Source organism: Odontomachus brunneus, unplaced genomic scaffold, assembly GCF_010583005.1.
Source record: "Odontomachus brunneus isolate Ranch 3 - 2012 unplaced genomic scaffold, Obru_v1 Obru_scaffold_065, whole genome shotgun sequence".
NCBI lineage: Eukaryota > Metazoa > Arthropoda > Insecta > Hymenoptera > Formicidae > Odontomachus > Odontomachus brunneus.
The window spans coordinates 714,145-732,035 of NW_022639515.1; the positions used below are offsets into that span (position 1 = coordinate 714,145).

General features: G+C 39.7%; 1 protein-coding gene across 6 annotated transcripts in view; it reads left to right on the forward strand.

Moving 5' to 3' along the window:
- The window catches only part of LOC116846523 (protein phosphatase Slingshot homolog 2), a 160,858-nt gene that overhangs the window by 29,387 nt on the left and 113,580 nt on the right, over positions 1 to 17,891 (forward strand). For 2 of the 6 annotated variants that reach the window (XM_032820461.1, XM_032820463.1), the window contains exon 1: positions 7,885 to 8,363. The exons of the other annotated variants lie outside the window; for them this stretch is intronic. In XM_032820461.1, the coding sequence (XP_032676352.1) occupies positions 8,284 to 8,363 (80 nt within the window). In that variant the 5' untranslated portion in view covers positions 7,885 to 8,283. Of the gene's footprint in view, positions 1 to 7,884; positions 8,364 to 17,891 lie in introns of those variants that run through there. 6 annotated transcript variants of the gene reach the window in all.

The window sequence follows — 17,891 nt, forward strand, 5'->3', positions numbered from 1 at the left end:
GATCTTACTGATTAGGTGCGCTGCGTGAACTTAGCGCACCTTTTTTTAAAAGTCTATTTTTTTGTATTTAATGACCGGAACTATTTAAAATTGTTGCATAGAGCTCTAGAACTTTTCAAGAGAGTATCAGAACTCTAAAAAAAATGTCACATTTTTAAATATGGTGTGCCAAGTTCACACAAGTGTATATTTTTCATGGAGTGCATCCGGGATTTCGTAACAGGAGCGGCAAAGGCGGGAGAGCTTAAATAAGTGACTCAACGTCCGCGACTTTAAGATGCCGTTCATTACGACGCCTTTTACGCGCGCGCTGGAGCGAAATAATCATAATAACGATGATCGCGGCAATTACCGATGTCTCCTTTCATTTGAGAACCCGCTTTAATTAAATTTATCTCGCATTGAGACACACCGGAATCAGGTGCTTGCGCGTGAGGTTCAAGAGTGTCTGCGAAATGCAGAGATATGTCCCGTAAATCGACAATCAACGGAGGATAATCAACGTTCGTTAATCTTCTTCACTTGCGAGTTAATCGCGAGTTCAGCAATTACATATTTTTCTAGTCGTTTTACAAACACCTTTTTCTTTCGCGTTACTTCGATCACCCGGGAAATCCGGTCGTAAAGCAATATCCGCGAGAGATCTAATCTCATCTAAAAAAAAGGAAAACAGAACAGCGTCGCGAAAATTTACATCTTGTCTGAATATTTCTAAGGTCGGGGATGCACATACAGGAAGCAGTAAAACATAAGTAATTGGTCAATAAAAATATTGACCAATCATAGTCGATGAATCTGCTTACGATAGAGAATAATCGATTGTGATTGATCAATTTTATTACTGCTCAAGTTTTTCTGTATGTTCGAGGCCTTTGCTCTCGCGTAGTCGTATAATTGCGCTCACGACAACAGAATTGAGACGTTCGGGATTTAGGATAGACTTCCCCAGCCAAATATGGACATGACGTTTTTCATATCGTGATACTTCTTTCCTTCGCGAGAAAGAATGCCGAAGGAAAAGACACGGTCCTCGTAAGGCACCGAATCTTGACGAGGGCCCATCGATCGTCGCGAACGCGCGCAGATACTTGTTTCGAGATAGCTCGTGAATAATTCATGCACGACGTACGTCGTTGTCGTCGTCGGTCAGTCTGGCGCGACCGTAATCCCTCCTTGTAACCACAATGCCTGGCCGCGAAGGTTTCTTTAAAAAAAGGCAAGGAAGAAAAAGGAGGAAAAATAATGCCGCGATAATCGAGATATCAGGCATTACATTTCTGCAACTTCTCACGTTGCATAGACTTCGTGGAAGGCAGAGAAGAAACCGGTAAAGGTCGTAGAAGTCTCGTTGGCCGCTATGAGAGTTGACTAGATCCACGCGATTAGTTCATTATTTTTCGTGTTGGTTATTCGGTCTTCTTTTATCATCCCGTCGCACGTTTCTTCTTATTTGTTGTTTTATTCTTCTTGTGCGCGAGCTAAACATAGTAATGACGTGGAAATATTGATGATAAGAAACTTCACGGTGTATGTCTGCTCGTGTGTAATTATCATGCTACGTATATGTGTGTGTTTATGGTAATTCAGGGATCATTTCAAATTTGTCTCACGTTGTAAGTGACGAACATCCGATTTCATGCCAACGCTGATTAATCTCAGCTATAGTATTTGAGATATTAGAGTTTGATTTTTTTCTCTCTACATTTCTTCATAGATCTATTTCGGGATTTGTTTAGGTTAAGATATAGGATATATATATACATATATAAAATAGGAGAGGATTCAACCAGCTATGGCTGAAATTAATCTCGAGCAACACTGATTCGGTGTGCTATCTCGGATCTTAATAATATCCCCCTTTCTATTCGCATTAACGAAAGTATTATTAACGATGGTGATCGCGCGTAAAAATCGACGCACGCTGCCCTCTGAACTTTCCGTCATTTTCTTCGTTCAAGAGGCTTTAATTGCGCGCACACAAGCAGCATTAACGCTCTGTTACTCTGCTCACGATGAGGTAACAGCTCGCAATAAAGCCTTATATATCTACGAGGAAGAGCGTGAACCGCCGTTAGGCATCCTAAATTAAAGCTGTTTGTTTTAAACATGTATGAAAAATTAGGTGTCGATTCTTTCTTAACGAGAACTCTTTTGAACATCAATTGTCAACTGAATTTTTCATCTTTTATAAAACATTGATAACATCAAGTTAAAAATTTTGACAAATTTCTTGCATTTTTGTCACAAAGTATCGTTCTTCGATAAATCGAGTGAATTGAATACGAATGTGATCTCAAAAATTGTCCAGCTTGAGTTCTGTCTAATGTGAAATGTGTCCAACTTCAGTATAACTTTGAGTTCTAATCTACTTTCATTGAGGACAACCTTCGACGTTGAAGGTACTCGGTATATAAAAAAATCAATTGCTCGCGATTGATATTTTTACTTCATTCTTCGTCGTTAGGGAAAGGTCAGTTGAAACAGAAACTCCCCACAGAGGATTTCTGCGCGCAAGATTGACCACGACCCGCGCGAAACGCATTCCTGAGTGCACAGTTACGCACGCGTCGGTACGTTAGCATTACGTCGTGCACGTACGTCGAAAAACTCACGCGGCCGAAGGAACGACGACGCAAAGCGGCAAGACGGTCGGTCGCACCGACCTGGAAGTAAAAGTTACATCGTAGAGAGAGAGTTACACGTTCACGTCTCCTCTCATTGTGCTCGCGTTATTTACGTAATCACCCTTGAGACACTGATATCCTTCCTCTCATACCTATTCCCGGCCTTTTCTGCTGATTGCTATTTTTCGCTCGGTATTTACGTCGTGTCACCGGATATGCATAACCGTAAGCGCATATCGATCCAACCTCATGTTAAAAGCATCCTTGGCGTCGATTAAAGCCGGGCCGATGCTGTTCATTGAGTAAACGGAAGAGGCGTATCCCGTGCGGACAACTCCTTGTGACGACAATTTATCAATTTTAGCGATTTCTCTTTCGGCTCTTTCGATATTGTTCACGTTTATCCTTGAACTTATGCTAGGACAGACTGACTATTGCTTTCATGACTACCAGCATATCTTTGCATTATTCTGTGAACTTTGAGTGATAATAGAAATTGTCATGCAATTATGTTAAACGTGCGACTAGGATAACTTCGAACATTTTGTATTTTCTACAAAAGTCTTTCCTACAATATTTTATCTAGCCATCAAATAACAGAAGATTCAATTTCACACTTTTTTTCAAACATTAAAAAAAAAACAGATATCATTTAAAAGACTGTTTCGATTCCGGAAATTCTCTTCTAATCTTCTAATTTGAAGAATAATTTTCTTGAAATTATGAAAAAGTCGCATTTTCAAATATTTATCCTTTACGGCTGATTTCTCCGAGAAAGCCTCGACGTATAGTTTTGACGTATAGTTTTACAGCACAATTTCTAAACGATTCCTTGGTATAATTTATCTTCTTTTTCGTAAATGTGATTTTCGTTTCACATTTGTGAGGAAATAGCGACGGGAACGAAGTTACTCGGAGATTCATCGACGCTAGAATACCGATAGGTATTTCAGCGCGAGATCGTTGTAGCGTGTAAACAGCGTGAATTTGTTCGACCAAGAACTCGATGATATTCCTATCGGAAACTCGCGAGTAGACGTTGTTTATCATACGGCAGATGGACTGCAGACTGTTTCCTCCTCCTTCCCTCTCTCTCTTTCTCTATCTATCTCTATCTTCATACGTGATTTCTTCTTTGCGAGGTGTATTAGCGTTTACATGTTGTCCGTTCGGGTTTTGCACGGATGAGCTGACAAATCGGAGCAAATGTACGCGTGTATGTATAACAATCTCTCGACGTAGGTCGATGCACCGATGATGTCAGCTGACGCGCGTGTGAGTGACGCGACATCGACGCACCATGCGTGCGTGTGTGTGAAATACGCGATATTTGCGCGTGACGTTTATCACGAATGAATTACGGAATGCTAGGACTAGTGAGTAAAAACGATTGAAAATCAATATTGACTTTTATTTAACGATTCTTCTTCGAGCTGCCGATCTATTGCGAAATTGACGAGGTCTGGCTCTCGCAAAGATCGTGCTGAGACTTCAGCGCTAAGGCTTTATCTCGCCGATTAAACTAAACCGATTAATTTATGCGCATTTCACCCTGCCACCGCACGGTTGTAGACAGTACCGAGTAGACTGGGTCGTGGTCGTCAATATATCAATGACCGGTTCGTGAATATTCAGCAGGGCGACGCGGCCTTCAAAGCTCTTCGACGTTTCGTTCCCTCATGCGTCGGAAAATCTGATAGTTCGCTTGTTGACCATTTCGAAAGGTGTTACCGGTAGGGCAAGGGCTCCTTAGTTCGCATCATTGATATGCGTGACGTAAGCGGTCGACGCCGCGGAGAATTTCGATGCGATCCCTCGCATCGGACTTCTTCTCTCGTCGTCCCGTGCGTTGGTAAATTTTTGCAAAGATACTCGCGTTAGTATCTTCACGAAGAGGAGAGTTAAGTAACGGTCTTAGTTGGCTATAGTTAGGCAAGAGAGAATGATCCAACCCACGCGAAATACGTTTGAAGGAAAACGAAGATGAAAGTTTGATGCACGATTTAAAAAGTACAGATAGCAGTTCCTCGCAATAATTCGAGAAGTCGAACATAATTAATTTTTTTTCTTGAAGAGTATTCATCGACAAATTTAACACTTAAAAAATGGGTAAAAATGCAACTAGTTGAAAGTAAGAATTATTTTCTGATTAATTTTAGGCGCTTATAAGATTTGGATTTTTTTTTGTTTATATAGAAAGTCCATTAGTAACAAAAACTCGAAAATCATAATTTTGTAGGTTAGATTATTCTTGCATAATCATGGCCAATTATAGATAATTTAAGGTTAGAGAGTAACTTCCAATGATTTACAAAAAATTGTCGACCGAGCATCAAAATGAACTGTTAATATCAATATAAGCAACTAACATAGTTTGAAAACAGAATTATTAGACATTTCAAATTATTTTATTTTGAATTATAAAAAAATTGGAGATATTCATATGTGCGCAAGTCCTAATTATAGGTCAGCAAATATTATCGCGTTCTAAATCTAAAGATTCTAATTTAAAGTAATTGATATCCTAGATTTTTTTTGAAACATTAAGAATGTTGCGAATGTGAAAAGAATTGGAAGATATAAAAAATGTTTTTCTGTGTTTTCATTATAATGTATACCTTTTTAATACATTAATAAATCAAGTTTGACCTGAGATTGGGACTCGACCCGTAATTGGGATCTTATTAGAAGTACGCGCAAGTCGTTTGTCGTGAGCGAAAATATTGATAACATCGGACCACATTACGAAGTCATTCGCGACTACCTTGTAATCGTAGATACAAAGCGACCCAGTTTCGCTCACCCGACCGGCACGTAACCGCGATTTCAATCATACGACTCTACCAGACAACCGGTCGACGTGGATGATTAATGCGTCGCGCGCGATTCCCTTGACAGTGAAAAAAAATTGAGAAACGATTCGCGCAATGAGATCCCGAAGAAGAAATTCCCCACCAGTGATGTGTAGGATGGCGATGAGTCATTGTTTGCAATGGGAAGGTCGCAGCAGGGCGATTAGATAGGGATGAACGATGCCCAAAAGAAATCGATTTCTAATGTCGAATTTCTTTCTTGCGGAAAAATTTTTCTTCGTGAATACCTGCTTTTTTGATGGTTTAGACCGATTATTAAATGATTGATCGTTTTTTTGTCTATAGTCTATTTTTCTTCTATAGTCTACAGTCGCAAGTCATAACCGTTTTTAATAATATTCGTCAAGAGCAGTTTTTAGTTTCCATGACCGTGTCCGCGTACAAATTTATCCGCGAGACTTGCAGTATATTTTGTAAAGTAACAGTAATAGAGAGTAACCGACACTTTAGGTCAAGGATAATAGTTATTGCTTGTAAAAAGATAAGAGTTAGTTATAGAGAAGTTTTTGTAGGCGTTATTATCGAGCAAGAAGCCTCTTTAGTCTTTTATTTCTTCTTTGCAGCAATTTCTGCATATAAAATTGTTCATTATGCAGAAGAGCTACAGTATATATATCGAATAACAGTAGTGGAGAGAGTAACTGATTGGATGAGTATTGCTCATGTAGAACTTTTTAGATCTTTATTATTTATTTATCTTTATTTTCGATATACTTCTCTCAGATACATTTAGTTTGTTCGATGTAAGTACCTGTTAATTTCGAATGAATAATCAAATAGAAAATGGAAATGTTGAATATTAAGCAGTGAGAGTCAGTCGACGATTGCCTATTTTTTATCGTTTCGTGAAATGAAAGTGGAGTATCCAGTAAATGAACAGTGAAATTACTGATAAATTAATCCTTCTACTGATAAATTATTCTTTCAAGAGACGCAAGGTAAAAGCACCAATGCCTGGATACATACGCTTAGATAAAAAAACTTACAGAACACACGCACACTTTATTCACAGAAAGAAATTTTATATCCCACACAGATAAATTTTCAAGTATTTTTACTTTTTCAATATAATCCAGTCTAATCTTGAATATTCTGATTGTTTTGGTTTTTAGATACGAGTATTTAAATTTTTGACATAAAAAATACATGTACATATATTCTGTGTTGAGAGTTTAAATATTTGTATTTAAAGACCAAAACAAGAATCTCCAGAACTAGGTACGTGTTCAGAAATTGGTACTTGTACCTCTCTCTCTTATCGAGATCGCCGGAAATCTGGTAATTCCGATTCGCCACAACACGACACGACTGCCGTTACAACGCGGTCGTGTAAAACACAACAGACGCGTCACCACCTTGGAATTCCGTCTGCCCCTTGCGATTTGAATGCACTCGCTTTGATGTGTTTGTACGATGCGACCGGCTATCACGCTCGTAGAACCGCACAATTGCCTCCCTCGTTACGGGCAATTGCTGTAATACCGCGTACGCCGTGTAACACGCAATATATTTCTGTAAATACACTCGATGGTATAATGTAATAACCCCGAGGCGAATTTACGAGATTGCTCGCTGATTAAGGGGTAGTTGGCGCCGTCGAGCCTGGTTTTACACGAGGCTCCTTTGCGCCCCGAGAGATAAAGAGAAAGAGATAAAGTTGCTACACTTCGATACGAGCGCGATATAAAAAAAAGAAATTGGGAGAGCAGAAAAGGTTGTGTAAAAGCGACAGCACGCTGATTAATGTTGATGTCAAGGTCAGATTGCGTAATTGGAGAGGTGTCCGTTGCTTTCGTCTAAGCAATTACGCCAGATATTTTTCATGTGTCGAACGTGTACGAATTGCCGACGCAATAATTGAGATTTATTCGGGATATATTACGTACAGCTTTTCGTACACTCAAGGTCTCCCATGTGTAAGTTGTGACTGTAAATAATGTATGTACAAGTCTCATTCTGTGCAAATTCTCGTATTATTGATCTCTTTTGGTGGAGAAATGAAATGAAGCTTTGATCGCGGAATTATATTCGAGAACAAAAGAAAATCAATAAGTTCCGACGGACCAACCGACGAGAGTCGTTCCTCGCTCGATTCGAGTCATCATCATTGCTCATCCGCCGCAGTTTCCCCATAAAAATGGACCATTCATCCGGTCTCGACGTACTTCCCCACGTGGTACAGGGAAGCCTGTCTTTTCCTTTTTCTTTTTCCTTCGGAGAGAGCATAGTCCTCCTCGATCGACCATTCCGAGCGCGAGGTCCTATGGTGCGAGCGAGGCTGACCTCGCCCCGTCCGCTTCTCTCCGCTGTTCACCCCTCCCTGTCTTCCGACTGCGGCGGCTGCCGGTAGGGGACGGTAGAGTGAGCTCTCGCAGCGCTGCGAACTGCTTCGAACTTCAGTCGTCTCGCGCCATCGCACCGTGAGCGTCGCTGTTCGCGTCTGGTCGGCACGTTCTCGTCCGTCCGCGTCGTGTGGAACGGACTCGTAGCTCTCGTAGACGTTGTTCTCGTCGCAACGTCGAAGGCTCTCCGGGAGAGACGGACAGACTGAGAGAGCGTGAGGGACGATGTTTCGGGAACGCGCGTGTTGACGAACGGCCATTTTCGGGTAAGAAGACCGGCAAGGTGTGTCGAGCCGAGTCGAATCGGCAACCGCGATTCACTCACGGAGCTTTCAATGTGTGCCCCGCGGTGAGACAAGTGCAACGGTGGAAGGTCGGAGGCGAGCATTGGGTCGTGGCAGTTATCGTCGTGCCGTGTGTGCGGTCTTGCCGCGAACTGACTTGATGGTTTTCGAGAACATCGAGATGCGGAACCCGGGGTTCCTGCTCGAGGATGCCAGGCATGGGTACATCCAGTATATCAGGTACAGCTTTTAACTCGAGCACGTTATCGAGACACGTTAAGCGCGTTAAGGGGCGTCGACGCGGATTGCCGAATTAATCGAGTTAACGAGGCATTCGTGCCCGTCGAGCCGTCACCGCGAACAGCGTCTTAGAAAGAGACAGAGAAGCGTTTGAAACCGCTAACTCAAGCAGCTAACTTCACGCGAGCGCGCTCGGTACGAAGTTGGCTTCATGATTCCGTGGAAAGTTCGAATACTTATTAACGATGCATATGTCGCGATCTGCGTTCATTCGATAGTTCGTCTGTTCCCGGATCTTAACTCTTCGTCTACTTCTCTGTTAATTTCGCTAACGCGGCTTGCTTCGTGAGTAATATTACTTCTTTCATCGTATACACTGAAAAATATTTGGTTGAATGAACCAATTTTTGGTGAAACATGAGCGAGCCAGAAAATCCCGCTTTTAATACTACCAGAATTCTGTTCAAGTTGGTCAGAAATCTTGTTAATTCGAACAGAATTTTAGTAACTTCTACCGAGATTTTCTGGTTCGTTTATACTTTACTAAAAATTTGCTTCATCCAACTAAATATTTTTTCTGTGTATGAACAAAAAAATGGGGAAAAATTTTCTTTTCTTTATTATTTAGAAAATTTCTCTATTTTTACTTTAGTCAGGATACTGTTCATCTCCTAATATTTAGAATTACTTTTTTCTCTAGTAAAAGCCGCAACAACCAATTAAAATTTTAACTGTTCCCAAAATAATTCACAAAGCAGACGGAGAGTTAACCTTCTTGTTATGTTTGTCACTTCTGCTGTTAGTATTGATACAAACAATTATTGTGCAAACAGAAAATAGCAGTGAAAGTATCCGAAACACGCGGCATTTATCGACGATAATTTCGGTAATTTCTCAGAATTAATCAAGTTTTCACGACGTTTAATTCCGTAAGACGTTTCACGATCTAAAGGGGCTTATGTTTGTTGAGTAATTCGCACTTCAAATCGTATTTCACGTTAATCCCCGAACTGTACGCCGTGTTTGTCCAGCGAGTTTTCGCCCGGCGAGTTCCTCCGTTTTTCATTCACAGAATAACGCGCGCCGTTGTAAAAATATTTACAGCTGTTTTCTTATGTCCGCGAGGCGGAGCTCAGTGTTTGTAAAGGGGTGTAGAAAACACGAGAGAGTCGCGAACTCTCCGCGCACCTTTCGGTGGATCGTGAATGTACGAAGGAGACGGTTGAGAGACACAAATGAGCCGAGTGTACAGTTTACGTTACGCGACTCCCAGCCTGTCTACAGTTATAAAATATTAACAAAGGGATCAAAATACCGACTGCGCGCGGTGTTAAATGAATTGCTTGTAACCCGGCTGACTTTCCGCGTACAAGTTTGGCCGGAAAGCCGCAGTTGTTATAAAACAAAGCTGTAAAGTCGGTGTTGAGATCGTGAAGCGCGATGCGGTAGAGCAGGCGGTATGGGCGGGCGAAGCATTAAGCCTGTTCGTTTTCGAAGTTCTTTCGCGCTAGTGCAGTAAGTTAGAACGAAACAAGTTCATTTTCTTCGCTATAACTTATTTACACTGGTGTGAAAATAGTTCAGAAGCTCTCCATGAACGAACAGACCTTTCGTCCGCGTTGAGCGACGCAATCGGCGGGAAAATCGCTCGATTCCTGAATCTTTGACATTTCAAATCCGACGTGGCGGTGCCACCGATGTAGCGCGGTGTTTAAAAAACAATTCCTACGTCTGTACTCGAACTGTTCGAACGAACGAACACGATTGTTTAAAGAGACACTCGTGTCGTACGGGCGATGCCTTCGTGGAAACTAGGTAAACTAGGTGACGTTACAATAACGCTTTGAATCCAACCGTGGTAGTATTATGGGTTAACAAGGCACCGTCGAAGTTTTAATATAATGTCGCCTCGTTTACGTGGTTTCCCAGAGAGTCACAGGTGCGTTACCTACATTGCGAGTGTCTCTTGAAATTGTTTCGTTCTCTATTTTGTGTGTACTGTTTGCAGCACTAACCAGAATCGGACTCGAAATGTTTGTCCTTTGCGATCTATGTTCGACTATGTATATCAAAGAAAAGCATCATGATCTCAAATATTTTTTATAATCCTAGAAGTTTGTTAGAAAATTATTTCTCATTGTTTCTCTCGCGGTTTAATTTGGAGGGTACAGGAAATGCAAGTGACGATCAGAACTCGTTCGAGCAAATTTATTTTATGATGTTGGAAATAATAAATTATGCTCAAATATAAATACACCGAGGGAAAAAGTATCTAAAGAATAAAAAATATTTATTTGATGGTAATATTTATTTGAATCTAAATTCTTTTATTTAAATAGGATAAATAATTGCTTCCATAAGAAGCTAAGATTTCAAGAAAATGTGTATTTTCTTATTTGAAAAATATTTTATATTTTAATGATAAAATTTAAGCAATAGACATTAAATTAAATAATATTAAAAATCAAATTTTAATATAATTAAAATATTTTATATTTTTGTGAGTGAATATGTTGTGTTAGTACCCACCGAATAAATAGTTTTTATTTCTTAAAAACTATTATATAACTATTCTATAACTATTATAACTATTATATTCTATTCTATAACTGTTATATTATATTCTTAAGAACTTACTTCTTTATCTGCCAGTAATCTTTAGGCTGCCAGTATTTTTTCATTAAAAAAGTTTTTTTTTTGTAAATTTTTCTATATAAGTAACATATGCATGACGCAGAATTTTGAGATTTGTGCAAAGCCACAAAAGTAGCTTTCCCGGCAGTTTAAAGGTTAATAGTTTTTATTTCTTAAATATTTTTTGTCTCAGTGTATATTTTATAAGAAAATTATGACAGAATATCATTACTTTATGGAATATTAATTTCGAGTATTTCGCTTTAGGATGTATCGTTGAAATATGAACGTAACCGAAATTTTATATACCGTTCACATTTTTGAGTTAGATTTTGGTTTAATTGTCCACACATTTTTGAAATCGTACATTACATATAAACGCAATTTCAAAATTCGTAGCACGATGCTGTTGTAAATTTTCAAGTTTGGCATTAAATTGTTTTCGCTGATGTGATTTTGTTCTATCGTTCCTGCTTTGGTAGACACGAACGAGGTCAGATCACGCACTTGGTATAATCGCGGGCGAAAGGAGAGAATCGTTTGCAATTTGTTTTTAATTGCAAGCTTCTCCATGAACTCTCCGCTCGACCGACAATTCAACATACCGTTAGGAAATAACGGTGCGCAGAAAACAACAAATTTTATTTTTTATCGATACACATCGTAGCGATATCCTCTGAAATATCCGCAACATTGCGTTGTGCAATTAACCGTTTATTGCGTAGCGCGCCGTACCTAGGCCGCCTGCAGGATGTGTTTGATCATCGCACTTGCTTTTCACGACAGGCGCCATATGGACGGTTAAAAATGCAGATTCAACAGTTTTCCGTAATACCGATAGGCATTACCTTTCGATAACGCATTATTTCGCTGCATTCACACAGAAGAAAAGATTATTTCTGTTTAGAAAATATCTCGATATCTCTATATTAAATGAGATTAGCGTTAGAACAAAGATAAGTTATTTGCAGGAATAGATTTATATGATTCAACGAAAAAAACCTGTGTTCTAATTATTAAAAAAATTTTTCATTAATGGAAAGCACGCGCGCGTCAAATATTGTATTGAGAATAGGATAATTTTTAATGTAAAAAAAAGTATCATTATCATCAAGATAATTATATTGTACTCCTCATAAGACAATTATAATATTCAAGTAAAATTACAACATTATTCGAATTCATGACTATAAACTTTTTCTAATAAAATTATATATTATTGCTTATATGTGAAATAATGATTGTTAATTTGAGTGTATTAGTTTTAAGTGAATAAGTTGGGACATTTGAAAACATCAATATTCTCGATCTAATATTTTGTGCTTTCCATTGATTAAAATTATTTTTGAATAATAAGGACACACATATATTGTTCTTTGTTGAATTATATAAAATCTATTCTTGCAAATATAATTCATCTTTGTTTAATGTTATGCAATCTCACTCGAAGATTAACATGTCAAAAATAAAAATATTTTTCAAACAAGCATATCATTTCTTTCTGTGTATTAATTCTACGTGTTGTGTATTTGAAATGACTGCGAAGGCAATATTTTTGAACACACCAACGTAAATAATCTTCTTTAATATCTTATTGTACAAAATGAATTCTCCATGAGGATTTTGAGAATCACGCGAAGAGCGATCTAAAATACACAACATCAATTATTTTTAATTCTTTTGTTTTGAGTCAACGATTATTCCCTTTTATGGCGATTATTCCTTTATCGTTAGCGTCTTCCCTTGGCGCGAGAAAAAAGATTGCGCGGCGAGGGTTAATTGAGAGATCAGAAATTATGTAGGAGATGGCCGTACCGTTAGCGATGGTCCAGTTTAAGATGAGAGGCCGCTTGGCAACGCTGCCGCCGCGCGTCGGCATACGGACCGTATTCTTTGTTCCTTTTTTTCAAACCGTACAGATCCCTAACCGATCGTCCGTCTACAACAGACTCCAACTCGCACAGTATATAGCCGGCCTCCTCCAATGAGCTATCTGCTCGGAGGAGCTCCGGCCGGATGATGGGCATGTCCAGGGAGACGATACCTTATGTAAATCAGCTGAATAGCCTCTCTACGTGCAAAAAACTATAATATGCAACGGTGAGATGACTCGATAAGATCCGCGAGATTTATCAAGTAGATATTGCTCGTGACCACTCAAAAAAATGGCTTTCATGGCAGTCAGAGCGAAAACGATCTAGATACGAGAAATTAGCTGAGGTGGATAATAAATCATCAGCAAAAAATGTGTAACCGCTTGCGTTTTCAATCAATACGGATGACAGGGACAGAATTTAGATTTAAACTATTTGTAAGATTTAGCAAGAAGTATCTCTCTTTGTGGCTTCCACTTATATTAAGGACAGATTGATAATTAGTAACGGGATCTATAAATTCTACACGCCACGGACAATTTTCCAGGTACAAGAAAGAAAATAGCGATAAATTTTAACTGTGACGTACAGAGTTCTAGCTGGACCAGCAAAACATCTTTTTGAGTGACGTGAGAAAAATTTCAAAGACATGATAAATTTATATGAGGCATTCTTCGTCAAACCGGCCATCCCCTCTACCCAAAATTTGTATTGGATCGATTGAGGTTAACCGGGGCTCAAATTTTAAGTGATCATGTCTAGTGTCGTTTGCCATCTGGCCTTTTAAGAAATTCATCATGGCGGCTTTAATATGGCGGCGGAAACTGGAAAAATCCGTACGTGACTTCCTATACGTCACACGATTACTCAAATCGGCTCCAAAATGATCAACCCAAGGTTCTTAAGGTCGCTGATTACGACCTTAAGACCTTAAATGTACCCTTTATGCATTTGCGAATCAATTGAGATCTTCTAAAATGAATTTCTCAAAAAGCCAGATGGCAAACGACATTAGACATGATTACCTAAAATTTGAGTCCCGGTTGACCTCAATCGATCCATACAAATTTTGGGCAGAGGGGATGGCCGGTTTGACGAAGAATACCTCATATATAAAATAGAGTATCTCTCTCTTTCTTTATATGTTTTCTATTAATTTCTAAACTCTGATCGATCTGGAGCAAATTTTGCATAGTTACTTTCTGCGGAAAATATAGATATAGGTTACATAAAACCTCTACTACCTCCTTTGATTTCATCTCCTTAATACTTCGTGATAATTTAAGCTTAGACGTTCTAAATATAAGGAACCCGAGCGACGCCGGATACTTTAAGCTGATATGCAATATCGATGCTTCCTCGTCTCGTTGTTTTTTTTATCACAGCGAGATATTTTCAGATAGCAATTACTTTTAAAAGTGTCACGGCATGTCATTTATGATTTCTCGACTGTTACTTTAATATAAAAAGTTATACGCGGCAATAGAGACAGAAAAAGAGAGAGAACGAAATGCAAAACCGTTTAGTTCAGCGTGTTAAATGTTTCTCATGTCGCTGACGTTACTCTCGGGAAAAACGGCGATTTTCTCTGAGACTGAATCTCTCCACTTGATGTATATTTCAGTGATTCGCGTATTTGCATACACTGTGCTCACATCCATAGTGATGTGTTTCTATTCATTTCCGCGTCATGGTCGAGCATGGTTGATGAATAAACCGTCTTCCGGGATGAAGCATACGCACGGTAATACATCCTCGCGACCGATTAACATTAAATTCCAATTATTTCGCGCGTTGCCGGCGCACTAGAATCGACTTGGCAGTTTCGCGCGACTTCACGGGAGATAGATCTTCTGCCTTACGCGTGAATGAATCGCAAGAATTTCTTTTCAATGAATCCGAGACGCGAAGCGTTCTCGACGAATGTTTACGATACTTAACGTTAATTGAAATTCTACAAAGGGTGTTTCGCGTTTACAGGTACGTTGTAATAAAGTTTACCATTAATCTCGCTCGCGAGGAGGCGCATGGCGATGCCACATGCCGAATATATCGTCGCACCGGGTGTCAGTAAGTACCAACGCCCGTGTCGGCTGCAGCGTTCCTTTGTCAGCATCAGCTGACTGGGACCATCAGCTGCGCGCTTTTGTGCTATCGAAGTGTAAAAGGGAACCCTCGGACAATTTTATTCGACGAATGTTTCCGTGGGAAAGGTCGGCTCGTTTTATAGCCCATAAAAATGCTCGGAGATGTCTTGGCAAAATTATCGCACGACTCATGCATCTCCGAACGCAGTGAAGACAATTGAAAGTAACGTCACCTGGCAAAGTACGAGCACAGGTATCGCCTACGTTCTTCGTCGTACTCCTACTTTGATGTTAACGGGCATTTCGTTTGTTCCTTGACAGTTCATCTTACTGTATTATTTCATTGATTTACATATTTTATTAGTATTGTTACGTAACCAGAAACATCAGTGTGCAGTATTGGGTGTAATTGTATTTATATAAATTCTCTCCAATTTTTTATTATATTTCTAGTACACTGAGAGGAAGAAACATCTGAAAAATAAGAAACATTCAATGTGTATTGATACATATTTACTTGCATACATATTTTTACAGTGAATAAAAATTTCTTTTGAATGAGAAAATATATACTATTTAAAATTGTTGCTTTTCATGAGAGCAATTGTTTGTTCCACTTAAAGAAAAGAACTTACATCTAGAGTAAATATGTTATTAGCACTCACCGCGAATAAATAGTCCCTATTTTTCAGACATTTTTTTCTTCGGTGTGGTGCAGAAGTCATCTTCGTGTAGTCGTGTTTGTTTATTGGATCTGAGGAAAAATTCTATTTTACACGAAAAGAACGACATCTGACTAATCGCATCAGCACCATGGAAAGATCGTCCGATCGTTTGCAGCCAAGTGCATTCGCATCGTTAGACGCAGCGTACACGACTATCATAGAATGCAGCCCGCGTTATCGGACTATCGATATTCGTCTACTAATCAGTAGCGGCGATTACAAGTCGCGATCGGACATGTGGTATCTCTATTAATGACCGTTAGAAAAAGACAGTTCAGCACCCGGCATTGCCGCAGCTGTCCCCCGTAACATTCTCCCCCGGCGCCTTTAACGGTTCTCGCCGCGCGCGCGATATAAATCGTGGCGACGATTATTGCCGAGTAATCGTCGAATCGAACAGTCGCCCTGCTATCCTCCACCGATATACTCGACGATACTCTCTCGCGCTCACGCGCCTCGCCGCCGATCGTAAATCAATATATAGTCGCGCGCGTATCGTCGTCGCGAATGTTAAAGCGTTGCCGATGTATGACCGCGGCCGTGCCGCAGGCTCAACACCGATATTTATAGTCGAGGAAGCTCCTCCGTGTGATTATCTCAAGATCGTTAACCTCCCATTATGTAATTCCCGGGCGAAACGCTCATTAAGTCCGGGATTAATTCCATTGATATGCGCGCGCGCGCGCGCACGGCACCTGATACGATTATAAGAAAAAGAAAAGAATGAAAGAAGGATCCGCGTATGCAGCCGGCCGTGGAGGAGACTCGCCGGTGTTCTGCGTGTCTAATGACCGCGAAAAGTACCGTAACGTGAAAATGCCGGTTAATTTTCCTTACCCATCGAGAGGCGCGTTCCGGTAATAAAGTTGCAGGAGTGATTACATGCGATGCGCTTAAAGTGAGATTATCGCTTATTGAAAATGGATTCTTCCTACGATTCTCCGCGGCCTGCGCGGATGCACCGGCCGGTGATCGTCTCTTTCTCTCTTTCTCTCTCCCTTTCCCGCCTCTCCTCTCTCTTTCTCTCACGCAGCGATCGTACTTTTGCAAAGCGAAGCACAGCGTTCTCCTCACCGTGAATTCCTAGATGACTGTTTCTCGGATATGTTCTTTTAAATGCATCACTCTGCTCTGTCGAATGGTAGGATTGCCACATGTTGCCGAGTGAGATGTGTATAAATAATATTTAATGACGATAACTTTCTTCGTGGCCGACGAAAGTAATAAAATTGCAGAATGATAGGTGATCAACGCGTTGTCGAGAAAAACTATGGTAATAGTTTATTTATAAGTCGACGACGAAACATATATACATGGGGAGGTCTTGCATGTAGAGAATAATTTACAATTAATTACAGCTAATACAGCAAATTGCTATTGAATTCTGCAATTCTGCCGAAGAATAGATCGACATTCCTCAGCAATTGACTATTCTTTCATTTCGTATAAGAGAAGAAATAATGAGAAAATAAAAAATGTTTATTCGATCGCTGCTGATAACGCGTTCGCTTGAATTTAAATTTTTTCATTTAAATTTCAGGAACTGTATTGCATTATTAAAAAATTTGCTACATTTTTGGCGAAATTTGCTGTCTCATAACACGATAGACTTTACACCGACATAATCTATTTTTGCACTATCAGAAACATAGTAAAACTGAAAAAATTTATATAAAAAAAGATTTCGATATTTTTCCGTGTACATAAATTGAGATGCATCAGTCGCTGATAGATTACAACACATCGATCGTGAACTTTTGTTATTGCACCGCGCATATTATGCAAAAGTTAATCTCGCGCAAGATTATTATCGCGCGGCGATTACGCGGCGAGTTTGAGAAAATTGCTGCCATTAGATGAGAATAGATTCGATTGTCACAGGTTGCCGTAACCAATCGTGAGCAATTAATCGCCAATTAAGTGTGACCAATGCGGGGAAGTTTACCAGTGAAGATCTCTCGTGCAAAGATTTCACGTACCGATGAACTGTCGCGAAACGACGTTGATATTATTAGGACCTTAACTTAGTTTCCGCCCGCAAATGTTAGATGGCAATGCAAACAGTTCTAGTAGTCATTACTAACGAAACAGGTAGTTTGTGATTAATTTCGACATTTCTCGATAACATTCAGTCAGCATACACAATTATTTTCCTAAACAACAATTTCTTTTGCTTTGTGAAAAATGGAACGCGATAAAGTGTTTTTT